The following is a 12033-nucleotide window of genomic DNA, read 5'->3' as shown; positions in this document are numbered from 1 at the left end:
GTTTCTTGAGGAAAAGGTAAGTGTAAATAGCGTAGATGTTCCAAAATCTGAAACACTTTGGTGATTCGTAGAAAATAGTACAATGAATTCGTTATATTCAACTTATATCAATTAAATTAATTTGTAGTTAAATTATTACACTAAGATTCCACTGTATTCCTTTTTTTTAATATGGAGGAATTTATAAGTAAATGTTTTCTATTCAATTTTTATGATAAACAAAGTGACCAAATTTTAAAATTTCTATTTAATCAGTTTCTCAAATAAAAATTTGTTCAGTTCTTCATCCGTCACATTGAGCATGTTTGAACCTTGGAAATATATTTTATTTTCCCCAATTTCCCCACAGATATTTGAATAATCTTTTTTTTTTTATTTAACAATATTTTTTTTTCGGTAAAATTATATAACAATATTTGATATACATTTCAGCTCTAAACACACGATCACCACTCTGTTTCAAAATAACCGCCAACAACACCACCTCATATACAAACATAAAACAACCACTCTTAGCTTCTCTCTCACGTAACAGCAAAACTCCGCAATGGCGTCTTCTCTCTTCATCTTCTTCCTCTCTTTCCTCACACACTTTCTTCCCTTCTCTGTTCTCTCAGCCACAGTACTCGAAGATCTCGCCACTCTCACTCCACCTCCCGACTTCGCCACCACCATCACCACAAACTGCCTCCACAATCCTCTCCTCCGTTACTGCAACAACAACAACACTTCATCTCCTCAGGACATCGTCGAGATCTTCCGCTCCACGATCGTCGCGAGCCACCTCTGCAACGAGTCCAAAAACCCTAACTGCCTTGACTCCTTCCCCAAGATCAGAATCCACAGCCGCCCTAAAACCGCCGCGCTCTACCTCTCTTTCGACTTCTTCTGGAAGTTCTGTCCTCTCACCGTCCTCGAGATCCACCTCGTGAACAACTCTCTCGAGAACGAGTTCCCCACGAACGTTCTCTCCTGTGCTCAGGTTCGGACCATCGACCTGAGTTACAACCAGTTATCCGGTTCTCTTCCGGTTCAGAGTCTCTCCCGGTTAACTAACTTGACCCATTTAAATCTCTCTTATAACCGGTTCTCGATCTCGAATTCCGAGTTCTTGAAACGGTTTAGCGCAACCAGTTTCGTACATTCCGGTTTACTTCCAGATGCGAAGCGTCACAAGATGAAAGTCTTGTTGATTGTGGTTTCGATAGTGGTGGTGATCCTTCTCTGTTGTTGCTTGGGATGGTTATGTCTCAAAAGACCTGATTACTTACCGATAACTTGTCGGAGAAGCAACAAGTTCACATCCGCGATGATCGATGCAGCGACCGATGAGTTTTCGGATCAGAGGCTCGTGAGCAAGAGGGATGGAGTGGATACCTTTAGAGGAACGTTGAGAGACGGGAGAGAGGCGAAGATCGAGGTGTATACAGAGAAGGTTTCGAAGGAGAAGAGGCGCGAGTTCGAGGAGGTATGCGAGGCGGTTTTTTTGAAGCTGAGACATAAGAATTTGGTAAGGGTTTTGGGTTGGTGTAATAGCAGAGACTTGAGGGCTTTGGTTACTGAGTGGACCGATGGAGAAAACGTTGAGACTTGGCTAAGTTCTTCGTCGTTGGCTTCGTCGTGGAGAAGGAGGTTAAGAGTGGTTATGGGAGTTGTGGAAGGTTTGTCTTATCTATCGGAGCAATGGCCTGAGATTACATTTGATCTGAACACAAGCAGTGTTTTGTTGTCTGGTGATGGTCAAGAACCATTGATTTCTCAATTCAAGATTGGAGATGGAAACAACTCATCAACAAGTAATGGCTCTTTTCTATCTTCTTGAAAAGTATATGAATCTTTTAAAAAGATTATAAGCGAAGTTTGTTATATTTTTACAGATATATTCAAGTTTGGATTGTTTCTTTTGGAGATGATTACAAATCTGAAACCTAATGAGGAACAAGAAGATTCAGAGAGGAGGTATCTTGAGTATATAAGAGTTCATTGTCCGGATAATGTAGAGAGAGTGGTTGACAAGAAGATGAAGATTGAAGAGAGAACGTTGGAGAAAGTTAAGGAAGCAATTACACTTGGACTTATGTGTACTGACAAAGCACCGTTGAAGCAACCAAACTTCACGCAGGTTTATGACATGGTGGTTTCTTTGCATGAGTCTAGCTCAAGGCATCATTAATAATTTAAGATAGTGTACTTAGGTTAGGGCTATTGAAGAATTTAAGCTTTTCCTTGTTTTTGATTTTGAATTGTTTAATGGTTTTGTTAGGATATAAAGACATATTTGCATATTCTATTTTTTTGTGAAATTGAAGTTTTTCTTTGTTATTTGTTAGATTTATTAATACCCATAAATTTGAAGTTTTGCCAGTTTTTAGCTGAAAGACTAGTCTTTGATGATAGCAGCCTAAAGGGAAGACCTGAAAGGCTGAAAGAAAGCGAAAACTAAAAATTAATTGAAGGTTCTATGATTATCCTACTATATAATTCCTGAGAGATTTTGCAAGAACTGGAAGAAATGATATTTGCAAATGGGCTTTAGTGAGCTAAAGCTGGACTAGGCTTCATGGTTTATGGGTTCACTATACCCGGCCTGGCTGATGTAAACGGGTCAAAAACTTCGGAAGCTTCTGATATCTGCGACAACCGGCCATGAGACTAGTTGGCAAATATAAACATTTCCAATTAAATTTGATAACTACTACGACGTGACTTGTCTGTTTCCCATTGAAAAAGCCAACGACAGTTACATGAGGGCGTTACATAGTGTACAGAATATTACTCTATTATAAACTTGAAGCAATTTCAGTTATATAATAATCTGCAAATTAATTAATTAGGCTAAAACCAAGTCCATCATGTAAGGCAATTAATATCTTCTTTAATGTCTCTTCCCTAATGGGTTTTAATGGTCGAGTTCGTACATGGTGGGGCAAACAAATTCAACGCCGGCAAAAACGGACTTGTTCCCTAATTATTTCTATAACTAGACTCTAATTACCATTTCAATTACACAACTAAGAAGAAGAAAGAATACAATGGAGAGCAACGGAGAGAACGACAAGAAAGTAGAGAGACAATCATCATCCTTCAGGCTTCGAAGCCCAAGCCTAAACGCTCTCCGTCTCCAACGCATTTTCGACTTATTCGACAAAAACGGCGACGGTTTCATCACCGTCGACGAGCTAAACCAAGCTCTCTCCCGTCTCGGTCTCGACGCCGATCTCTCAGTCTCCGACCTCAAATCCACCGTCGAGTCCTACATCCAGCCTGGAAACACCGGTCTCGACTTCGACGACTTCTCCTCCCTCCACAAGACCCTCGACGAGTCCTTCTTCGGCGGAGCAGGAGAATGCGGCGAGTCCTCGCCGGATTCAGCCGCCGCCGCTGAGGAGGCGGATCTCGCGGAGGCGTTTAAGGTGTTCGACGAGAACGGCGACGGGTTTATCTCCGCTAGGGAGCTGCAGGCGGTTTTGAAGAAGCTTGGGTTGCCTGAAGGAAGTGAGATGGAGAGAGTGGAGAAGATGATCGACTCCGTTGACCGGAACCAAGATGGCCGCGTTGACTTTTTCGAGTTCAAGAACATGATGCGCACCGTTGTCGTCCCTTCTTGATTTTCGTTAACCAAGTCTATTTTTTCTTTTCATTTTCTCAATTGGGATTTATCTCATGTAATTTCAAATTTCAGATAGATTTATCTGAAATTCTGAATGTAATGATCAGATTCAAATGAAAATTTTATTTATACTACGCAGAACACTTGTTGTTTGTTAATACTTAATATTGTCGTGTAACAACATAATTACCGGGCTTGTAGCTAGCTATTCATGACTGGTGGATAGTACCCTTGTAATAATAATCAGTTCGATGTAGAGAGAGCACAAAGTGGAGCTATGTCATAACATTTGTGTAGTTTATTGTCATGGAAGAGCTGGCTAGTTTGAAGAGTCGCTTGCAGAAGCTACACAATACAAAAGCAACTCTGTTCTATGTGAGATTATACTTAGTTCATGTTGAGTCCATGGGAATGTGAGCTTGGCTAGACGAATCGCGAAGAAACATAATCCTCAGAACTCATCAGCTTATGTGCTGCTAAGCAGGCCCGGCTCAAATAGTATGAAAGCCTTGTGCTATTTAAACAAACATTAGTCATGTTGTGGTAAATTTGCAAATTAGGACAGTAAAATTTATGCGTGTCCAAAAAAAAAAGAAAAAAAAGGACACTAATATTTATAACATTAGTTATGCTGTGGTAAATTTGAAAATTAGGACACTAATATTATAGTTTTTTAGGAAGAAAGAAAAGACTCTTTGCAAATGTGTCTTAACTTAAGCACATGTACTCCTCAGCCGGCTCTGCTGCTAAGCAACACATGTGGTTCCGTGAGACAGTGGGATCTGCAGCTCTTCAAGATTGATGAACAAGAAAAGAATATATGACTCCATGTCACAGCTTGGGGACGTATTTTATAGCTCAATATTTTGAACGGATTTTATAGCACATTATTTTGGATTCTGGATATAATCCAAACCTTTCCTGAATCCGAATGAATATCTCTAAACACAGAAAAACTAAAGAATCTTAAATAGTGAATTTCAAACTTGACTTACAAAAATGGAAACTAATATTAAAACAAATATTCAAAATTTAAATTAATAGTTTATGTATTTAATTTCAATCTATTTAATCAAATCCAAAGCTAGTGAAATGATACCAAATTAGAAACAAACAAATGTATTAGATAACACAAAAATATTACAGTATGATAAAATTAACATACAAAGAAAAAAACAAATAAGTTAACATTAATTAAAAAAATGACTAAATTATTTCAAATTCTAATCTTATATCCTTAAATACTAAATATTAAACTATAAATCTTAATCGCTAAATCCGAAACCAAATATATAATTTTTTTTAATTAATGCTATTTTGTTATTTTTTTATTTGTATACAATTTAAATGCGAAGATTGTTAAGTATATTTAGGCCCATTTAAGAATGTAAGCCCATAAGAAACAGCGTCTTTCTCCAACAAAACCCTAGTGATTTTGGCTCTACGCTCCATCTGTTACGTTACGAAACCTCCGGCGTACAGCCGATTATCAACTCAAGCGCGTCGCGGACGGATTTCACTGCCGAATCGGCGAATATGTCGATGTCTAAGAGCTCCAAGATGCTCCAGTTCGTAAACTACAGGATGCGAGTAACGATCCAAGACGGAAGACAGCTGATCGGAAAGTTCATGGCCTTCGATCGCCACATGAACCTCGTCCTCGGAGACTGCGAGGAGTTCCGGAAGCTTCCTCCAGCGAAAGGGAAGAAGATCAACGAAGAGAGGGAAGATCGCCGTACGCTAGGGTTAGTGTTGCTGAGAGGCGAGGAGGTTATCTCCATCACGGTGGAAGGACCGCCTCCTCCCGAAGAGTCACGTGCCAAGGGAGGGTCGGGAGGTGGTGCTGTTTCTGGTCCTGGGATCGGTCGTGCTGCTGGACGTGGAGTTCCTACGGGCCCGCTTGTTCAGGCGCAGCCTGGGCTTAGTGGGCCTGTTCGTGGAGTTGGTGGGCCTGCTCCGGGGATGATGCAGCCTCAGATCTCTAGGCCTCCGGTTATGAGACCTCCTGGAGGACAGATGATTCCGGGTCCGCCTCCTGCTTTCGGTGGTGGTCCTCCTCCGATGGGGAGAGGTGGTCCTCCGATGCAGCAGCCTTACGGTATGAGGCCGCAGTTTGGTGGACCGCCGCCGCCTCCGTATGGGCAGAGGCCGATGGGTCCTCCGCCTGGTGGGATGATGAGAGGTCCTCCGCCGCCTCATGGGATGCAAGGACCGCCTCAGCCTCACCCTGGAATGCATCCTCCTCCTGGTGGGTTTGCTCCACCGCGTCCTGGCATTCCACCACCGCCGCCTAATCAGCAGCAACAGTGATAATGTTAGCCAAAGAATGTGTTTTGTATTTGTGAGATTGTGAAGGCAATTATTAAGAATCAGTGTTTCATAGCTTTAGCCACAGTCTCTGATCTATCCTAGAAGTTTGTAGATTTGTTGACAAGTGAGTGTGTCTTTGCTTTAATCTGCTTTTGTTTTTTGTAAGAGAGATTCCAATTAAACCTTGTCTTTGTCATCTCACCATCTTATTTGCAATCCTTAAAATCTGCAATCAGTTTTATATTTATCTCAACACGATACACCGAGCTAAGTAGATAAGATTAATTGTATTCATTTCATTATCCATGTAAAATGTCACATACCATTTATAGTACATGATACATTTTTATTCGATACATTTATGTAAAATTAGTGGATAAAGATTCAACAGTCATTAAACACGATAAGGTTTTAGTAGTAAGTACATTTTCTTGTCTTCATATAATCATGCGTTGCCACCATCTCTGTTTCCTTTGCTTGGTGAAGAAGGCACCTTCTCAGATTCTTCTTCCTCAGCTCCAGTAGCCGGTGTTGTAGTAGGAACAGAAGGACTCGCAGGCTTAGCCATTGGGAAAGAACCATACTTGTGGAAAGGCCAGCCTTGGAATGGGAATTTAGACCTGAAAAACCCGGATATCGCAGAGTTTGTTGCAGGTTCATCATCAATCTTGACCATGGAGGGTGATGAATCAACCTCAGTGGATTCAAGAACAGGCAATACCGGAGGATGAACATGTGTTTTCTGGAGCTTCTTCTCTATTGCGGCTGTTGCTGCTACCGCCATTTTTGGGCTGCGAGAGCAGAGCACAAGTGGGGAAGTGAGGAAAGTGAGAAAGATCAGGCAGAGAGAGACTTTTGAGATTGACATTGTAGTAGCTGACTTGTTTTGTGTTCTTGGACTTTTATCAGAGAGAGGGTTGCTTTTGTGTGGAAGTTGCTTGTGATGGTTTACGGAGTCAATGGTGTTGTGATTTTATAGAGTGGGGATCGTAGTTAGGGATGAGTTAGGAGAATAATGTGTTGGAGGCTGATGTTGGATTTCTACTTCTTACCTAAATCTCAAATATTCAAAGTCATGCTTATTGTCATGAGCTTGATGAACATGAACCAGATAAGGTGAGATATAAACTCATTTTGGTATAAATTTTATATTTTTCTTGACAAAATTGTTAATTTTATTTTAATCTTGAGAACTAGACCCTCACAAAGCAGAGAAATGTGGAAATGATAAATCGGCATTTTGAGAACTTGAGCCTCCTAAGATCTTTGTCTCTTTGTTTAGTGACACTACAATGGCTGCAGCTTAAGTTGCCATGACTGCAAATATTCTCAACCAAGAGTAGTTTCTAGCTCTTTGTGGTCTCATCAACAGCTAATATAATCTTCTCTCCAGCCATTGTTGATGCAGTGAGTTAATGATCAAAGAGAAAAGTGATGAATCTGTGTGTCAACTGTGAGAGAGAGATTTTATATGAAAGAAGTTCCGTCTTGTTAGGAGATTTTTGTCAAATCATCCAAGTCTAATGTTCTTGGAGGGTTTTGGTTGTTTTGAAAAGAGTACTGCAAAACAGAAGAAACGGATTTCCAGATTTCAAGACCTGCTCTAACTCTAAGGGCAGTCTTCTAATCTCCTCCAAAGCTAAGATCAGTTTCTTAGACCTATTCTAGTTTCATGAAGCAGATGTTAATGTTTGATTGGTTTTTATCAGATTATATATGAATACATAGATTAACAATGCCACAAAGGGCCAATAAAGTTTACATAGTCTACAAATAGGAATGGCAGATTGTTGGACCAAAAACCTTTGTGTTCATCAACTTTGAAAGAACAAAAAAACAAAACAAGAGATTCTGAGAGCCTTTTTTTTCTTGGAGGTTAAGAAAAAAAGAGTCAAGGATATAACATAAAACAGTCACTTTTCCGCGTATGTAATATGCACAAACCAGACGCAGGGATAGAGACTGAAATATCTTGTGGGTTATTTCTTTTCTGTTGTCACTCCAACAACAACATTGCTCACCTGCAAAAGTTGTGTGTGTGTGTTTAAGTCACTTCATCAAAACCTTCTTATAATGATGTCTAAATAAGACGAGAAAAAATTGACACTCACCAACTTTCCACTTTCGTTAACAGACATGGGGTTTTCTACGACGACGGTTTGGGTCTGAGACGGTGGTGTTGACTGCTGGAAAAGGGTTAAAACCGATGAACAGAGTAAGTATCAGTTCCTTAAGATTCTACGAAACCATAATCTGATGATAACTCACAGTGGATGTAGAGGGGGGCATTGAACCAGGGGAGGCTGTTGTTCCATTTGGCAGGTTAGTTGGGAAAGGCACCCTTCCATTGCCCATCTGCTGATGGATAGAAATAAAAAATCAGAAATCAAATGCTAATTACGAACATTTTTTTGTAATTAACAATGCAAAAGTGAACTCACATTAACATTAGTAACGAACTGACAAACAGCACATCTAACAGATGGTGCACCGTAAGGATACATGAGGGTTGTTCGACAGTTCCCACAGCTGATATGCGCAGGCTGATTGGCGGGTGTGGTTGTTGCTGTCAAGGTTTCATAAAAGTTAAAACACAGTTTTCAGCAGACAGAACAATGCTGATCAAGTGAAAGACGGATTCTAGAAGATACTTATACCTGGGACAAGGTTCACAGTCTGACAGCAAGAGCATCTTACACTATTGGCCCCACGAGTATACATAAGCATTGTACGACAACCACCACATACAATGTGAGCCATGTCCATCCCTAAATGAGCTGTGTTCAGAACTCAACCAAGTCATAAAATGTAATTGCAAAGGCATAGTATTGATAGAAAGAGTATGATACCATGATGATGAGGAGGAGGAGGAGGATGAGGATGAAGAGGGACCATGTTGATAGTGTTACATAAGGCACAGCGAACGTTGGTAGCTCCTCTAGGATAGACCAATGTATTTCTACAGCCATGACATACCAGCTGGTCCTGCATCTCTCCTTTTTTTTTCCTTTAATTATTAAAGAATCAATCACAATTGCAACCAACCATGTCTCAATACTAAACCTAAAGAACAGAACAGAACAGAACAGACTAACCTGGTTTCTCACAAAGGAGCTGGATTTGAAACCGAAACCCAAAAAATCCAATTCAAAGCCAAAAGCTTCTGCAATCCATTATTACATATGAATCAAAACGGACAGTGTCGAAGATTACAAAATTCAAGAAAATAAAAAAAAGAGATTGGTTCTTATTGATCGTACCGATTGGAGATGGAAGAGGGATCTCGATTGCAAAACCCCGCGAACGCTAGAGCCGATATCCCGAAGAAGAAAAGCCAATCCAAATTGAGAGAGATATGGACAAATAAGATTTCGAAATTTTCCCCTTTTTTCTTTCTCTGTATTTAGCAATTTACGATTTTGTTTTATATTAATGATTTTTGTTTATTATTTTTACTTGACGCGTTCGGACAACTAGAGCGGTCTTAAAACGCGCTTTATATTATTTATAAGTTATAACCTGTCCGTTCCAAACGGCGGTTCAAACGTAGCGATTAGCTTACGTCAAAACATTAGAATAGTAGTCTCTCTAACATTTTTCATTTTGTCAAAAATCAGTAACATGAAGGATTTGAACAATGTTTCGACATTGGACTAAGAAGGAGGAACACATATAAGAGCGCTTTTTTCATTTGTTTTTGTATTAATCGATCCGAAAAAAATATTACTCGCAGAGAGAAGATGTAAGTTATCACTTGGCAAGGAGATGTTATGTTACTCGTCTGAACAGAGTCCCAGCCAAATGAGTTTATCAAAAAGCTATGGACTCTCCAAGAAGCATATATATGAAAGCATAAGGGTCAAGAAATCAAGGAAATATATGACGCATTTCGATTTTCAACTTCTTATAGAAAACAACACGACAAGTAAAAGAGTTTTTTCAACCAAAAAAAAGAAAGCAAAGTAGATAAGATAAACTCTAATAAATCATTCGATAATAGACTGAATAACACCAGCACCAACAGTCTTCCCACCTTCTCTAATAGCAAACCTCATCCCTTGCTCACAAGCCACAGGCACAATAAGCTCCACCACAATCTTCACCCTATCACCCGGCATAACCATCTTCGACTCCTCATCTTTATCATTCATAATCTTCGTCACTTTCCCCGTCACATCCGTCGTCCTCATGTAAAACTGAGGCCTGTACCCCGCGAAAAACGGCGAATGCCTCCCACCTTCTTCCTTCTTCAACACATACACAATCGCCTCGAACTTAGTATGCGGAGTAATACTCCCAGGCTTAGCCAACACCATCCCTCTCTGAATATCAGCCTTCTGAATACCCCTAAGCAACAACCCAACATTATCCCCAGCTAAGGCCTCATCGAGAATCTTCTGAAACATCTCAACACCAGTAACCGTATAGTTCCTAGTCTCCCTCAACCCAACTAAATCCACAGTCTCCCCAACCTTCACAGTCCCTCTCTCCACCCTCCCCGTGGCCACAGTCCCACGTCCTGTAATAGAGAAAACATCCTCAACAGCTAACAAGAAAGGCAACTCCGTCTGTCTCTGAGGAATCGGTATATAACTATCAACAGCATCCATAAGCTCGTAGATCTTATCCACCCACTTGTTATCTCCTCTCTTCACGTTGGGATTCTCCGTAAGCGTCTCCACTGCAAGCAACGCCGACCCGGAGATAATCGGGATGTCATCACCATTGAACTCGTAGGAAGACAAAAGCTCCCGGACCTCGAGCTCCACTAGCTCCAGCAGCTCAGCGTCGTCGACCTGGTCCTCTTTGTTGAGGAAGACGACCATGTCGGGGACGCCGACCTGCTTGGCGAGGAGGATGTGCTCTTTCGTCTGAGGCATGGGTCCGTCGGCGCCGGAGACGACGAGGATGGCTCCGTCCATCTGCGCGGCGCCGGTGATCATGTTCTTGACGTAGTCGGCGTGGCCGGGGCAGTCCACGTGGGCGTAGTGGCGGTTCTCCGTCTCGTACTCGACGGTGGCGGTGTTGATGGTGATGCCCCGGGCTCGCTCCTCCGGCGCTGCGTCGATCTCGTCGTACTTTTTGGCGACGCTGTTCCCCATGGAGGCGAGGGCCATTGTGAGGGCGGCGGTTAGGGTGGTCTTGCCGTGGTCGACGTGGCCGATTGTTCCGATGTTGACGTGGGGTTTTTTCCTCTCGAACTTGCCGCGCGCGGCGCGGACGGTGAAGGAGCGGCGAGTGGTGGTGGATTGAGGAGAGGGTTTAGCGGCGGAGAGGGAGTAGGAAGGGAGGAAGGAGGAGGAGAGATTTAGGGTTTTGAGGTTGGTGGAGATGGAGGGACGGAGGGAAGGAGGAGAGATGAGTCTGGAGGAGGTTGAGCAGGCGGTTGGTGTGGATATCATCGCCATGGGGAGAAAGCTAGGGTTTGGGTTTGGATTTGGATTTGGTGGAGAAGACGAAGAAGATTTTTGGGGATAGAGTGATGGGAGTGAGATTTATCTCTTCGTAAGGAAAATATATGAAGGGCTCTTATTTATTCCTCTATCCGTTGCAACTTCTTTGTCGTCTAGTTTCCTACAAGCCACACATCGTGCCGTTTTTTAATTTCATAAAACGGCAAGACAAACTAATGTCAAGGGATTAAACTACTTGGTGTTTTGTTATTAATCTGTCCAGGCATGCAATTGAAACTTGAGTTTGGGCACTAGATCAGCAAGATAACCAAACTCACCCATTCTTACATAAATAAGCAGATTCTTTGTTCACGTGTTGCTAGCTAAGCAAATATCATCTGATAGCTTGAAAAAGAAACAATCATTAATAGTTGTATAGTTTCACACATTTCAGCGTTTTTTCTTACAAGCCCTTGAAAACATATCTCTTATTTTCTTTGATCCAGTCTCTACCTTTGCTTGCTTTGTCTGCTTTCCAGGTTTTCCTGTCTTCTTGTTTTCCTTCTCCTGATAAACATGGACCAAAAGAGTTTTGCAAGTCAGCAAGAACGAACATAAAAGATACAAAACTTGTCTACACACATTTTGCAATGAAGCAAACACACACCTGTAATGAATTTGAGTATTCCATCTTATTCTCATTTGCATTTGGAGAGTTCT

The 12033-nt window shown here is 41.4% G+C and overlaps 6 protein-coding genes and 1 long non-coding RNA gene across 11 annotated transcripts; 3 read left to right on the top strand and 4 right to left on the bottom strand.

Annotated features, from left to right (window-relative positions):
- The first annotated feature begins 547 nt into the window (after positions 1-547).
- LOC108855839 (putative leucine-rich repeat receptor-like serine/threonine-protein kinase At2g24130) lies at positions 548-2173 on the top strand. Its single transcript, XM_018629753.2, has 2 exons — positions 548-1796; positions 1878-2173. The coding sequence occupies exons 1-2, from the start codon at positions 548-550 to the stop codon at positions 2171-2173; spliced, it is 1545 nt and encodes a 514-aa protein (XP_018485255.1).
- Positions 2174-2855: 682 nt separating this feature from the next.
- On the top strand, positions 2856-3744 carry LOC108855841 (calcium-binding protein CML42). The gene has a single exon (XM_018629755.2). It carries the CDS (start codon positions 3033-3035, stop codon positions 3606-3608), a length of 576 nt encoding a protein of 191 aa, XP_018485257.1. The 5' UTR covers positions 2856-3032; the 3' UTR covers positions 3609-3744.
- Positions 3745-5025: 1281 nt separating this feature from the next.
- Positions 5026-6121, top strand: LOC108855840 (uncharacterized). The gene has a single exon (XM_018629754.2). The coding sequence runs from the start codon at positions 5147-5149 to the stop codon at positions 5918-5920; it is 774 nt and encodes a 257-aa protein (XP_018485256.1). The 5' UTR covers positions 5026-5146; the 3' UTR covers positions 5921-6121.
- A 101-nt stretch (positions 6122-6222) lies between these two features.
- LOC130505841 (uncharacterized) lies at positions 6223-6878 on the bottom strand. The gene has a single exon (XM_057000455.1). It carries the CDS (start codon positions 6786-6788, stop codon positions 6366-6368), a length of 423 nt encoding a protein of 140 aa, XP_056856435.1. The 5' UTR covers positions 6789-6878; the 3' UTR covers positions 6223-6365.
- Positions 6879-7630: 752 nt separating this feature from the next.
- Positions 7631-9339, bottom strand: LOC108849841 (protein LSD1). Of its 5 annotated transcripts, none has more exons than XM_057000457.1 (8): positions 9181-9339; positions 9016-9083; positions 8770-8927; positions 8578-8697; positions 8362-8486; positions 8189-8278; positions 8032-8106; positions 7631-7941 (listed from the first exon to the last, which is right to left on the bottom strand). In XM_057000457.1, the coding sequence occupies exons 3-8, from the start codon at positions 8909-8911 to the stop codon at positions 7900-7902; spliced, it is 594 nt and encodes a 197-aa protein (XP_056856437.1). In that variant the 5' UTR covers positions 8912-8927; positions 9016-9083; positions 9181-9339; the 3' UTR covers positions 7631-7899. The 5 variants fall into 5 exon arrangements, with proteins under 5 accessions (XP_056856437.1, XP_056856438.1, XP_018478950.1 ...); XM_057000458.1 differs by having other exon boundaries at positions 8032-8103; XM_018623448.2 differs by having other exon boundaries at positions 8189-8275.
- A 448-nt stretch (positions 9340-9787) lies between these two features.
- Positions 9788-11433, bottom strand: LOC130505842 (elongation factor Tu, chloroplastic-like). The gene has a single exon (XM_057000456.1). It carries the CDS (start codon positions 11326-11328, stop codon positions 9907-9909), a length of 1422 nt encoding a protein of 473 aa, XP_056856436.1. The 5' UTR covers positions 11329-11433; the 3' UTR covers positions 9788-9906.
- A 205-nt stretch (positions 11434-11638) lies between these two features.
- Positions 11639-12033, bottom strand: LOC130505843 (uncharacterized). Its single transcript, XR_008941824.1, has 2 exons — positions 11981-12033; positions 11639-11880 (listed from the first exon to the last, which is right to left on the bottom strand). It is a non-coding gene; the product is annotated as an uncharacterized LOC130505843 (long non-coding RNA).

The sequence above is a fragment of the Raphanus sativus genome, unplaced genomic scaffold (assembly GCF_000801105.2).
Source record: "Raphanus sativus cultivar WK10039 unplaced genomic scaffold, ASM80110v3 Scaffold2633, whole genome shotgun sequence".
Lineage (NCBI taxonomy): Eukaryota > Viridiplantae > Streptophyta > Magnoliopsida > Brassicales > Brassicaceae > Raphanus > Raphanus sativus.
Note: the sequence above shows the minus strand (reverse complement) of the source record. Positions and strands in the feature narration are given on the sequence as shown.

Coding starts and splice junctions, on each gene's coding strand:
- LOC108855839 (XM_018629753.2), top strand. CDS start 548: ATGGCGTCTTCTCTCTTCATCTTCTTCCTCTCTTTCCTCACACACTTT. Junction 1,797..1,877: donor TGGAAACAACTCATCAACAA/GTAATGGCTCTT, acceptor ATATTTTTACAG/ATATATTCAAGTTTGGATTG.
- LOC108855841 (XM_018629755.2), top strand. CDS start 3,033: ATGGAGAGCAACGGAGAGAACGACAAGAAAGTAGAGAGACAATCATCA.
- LOC108855840 (XM_018629754.2), top strand. CDS start 5,147: ATGTCGATGTCTAAGAGCTCCAAGATGCTCCAGTTCGTAAACTACAGG.
- LOC130505841 (XM_057000455.1), bottom strand. CDS start 6,788: ATGTCAATCTCAAAAGTCTCTCTCTGCCTGATCTTTCTCACTTTCCTC.
- LOC108849841 (XM_057000457.1), bottom strand. CDS start 8,911: ATGCAGGACCAGCTGGTATGTCATGGCTGTAGAAATACATTGGTCTAT. Junction 8,698..8,769: donor TCCTCCTCCTCATCATCATG/GTATCATACTCT, acceptor TTCTGAACACAG/CTCATTTAGGGATGGACATG. Junction 8,487..8,577: donor GACTGTGAACCTTGTCCCAG/GTATAAGTATCT, acceptor AAACCTTGACAG/CAACAACCACACCCGCCAAT.
- LOC130505842 (XM_057000456.1), bottom strand. CDS start 11,328: ATGGCGATGATATCCACACCAACCGCCTGCTCAACCTCCTCCAGACTC.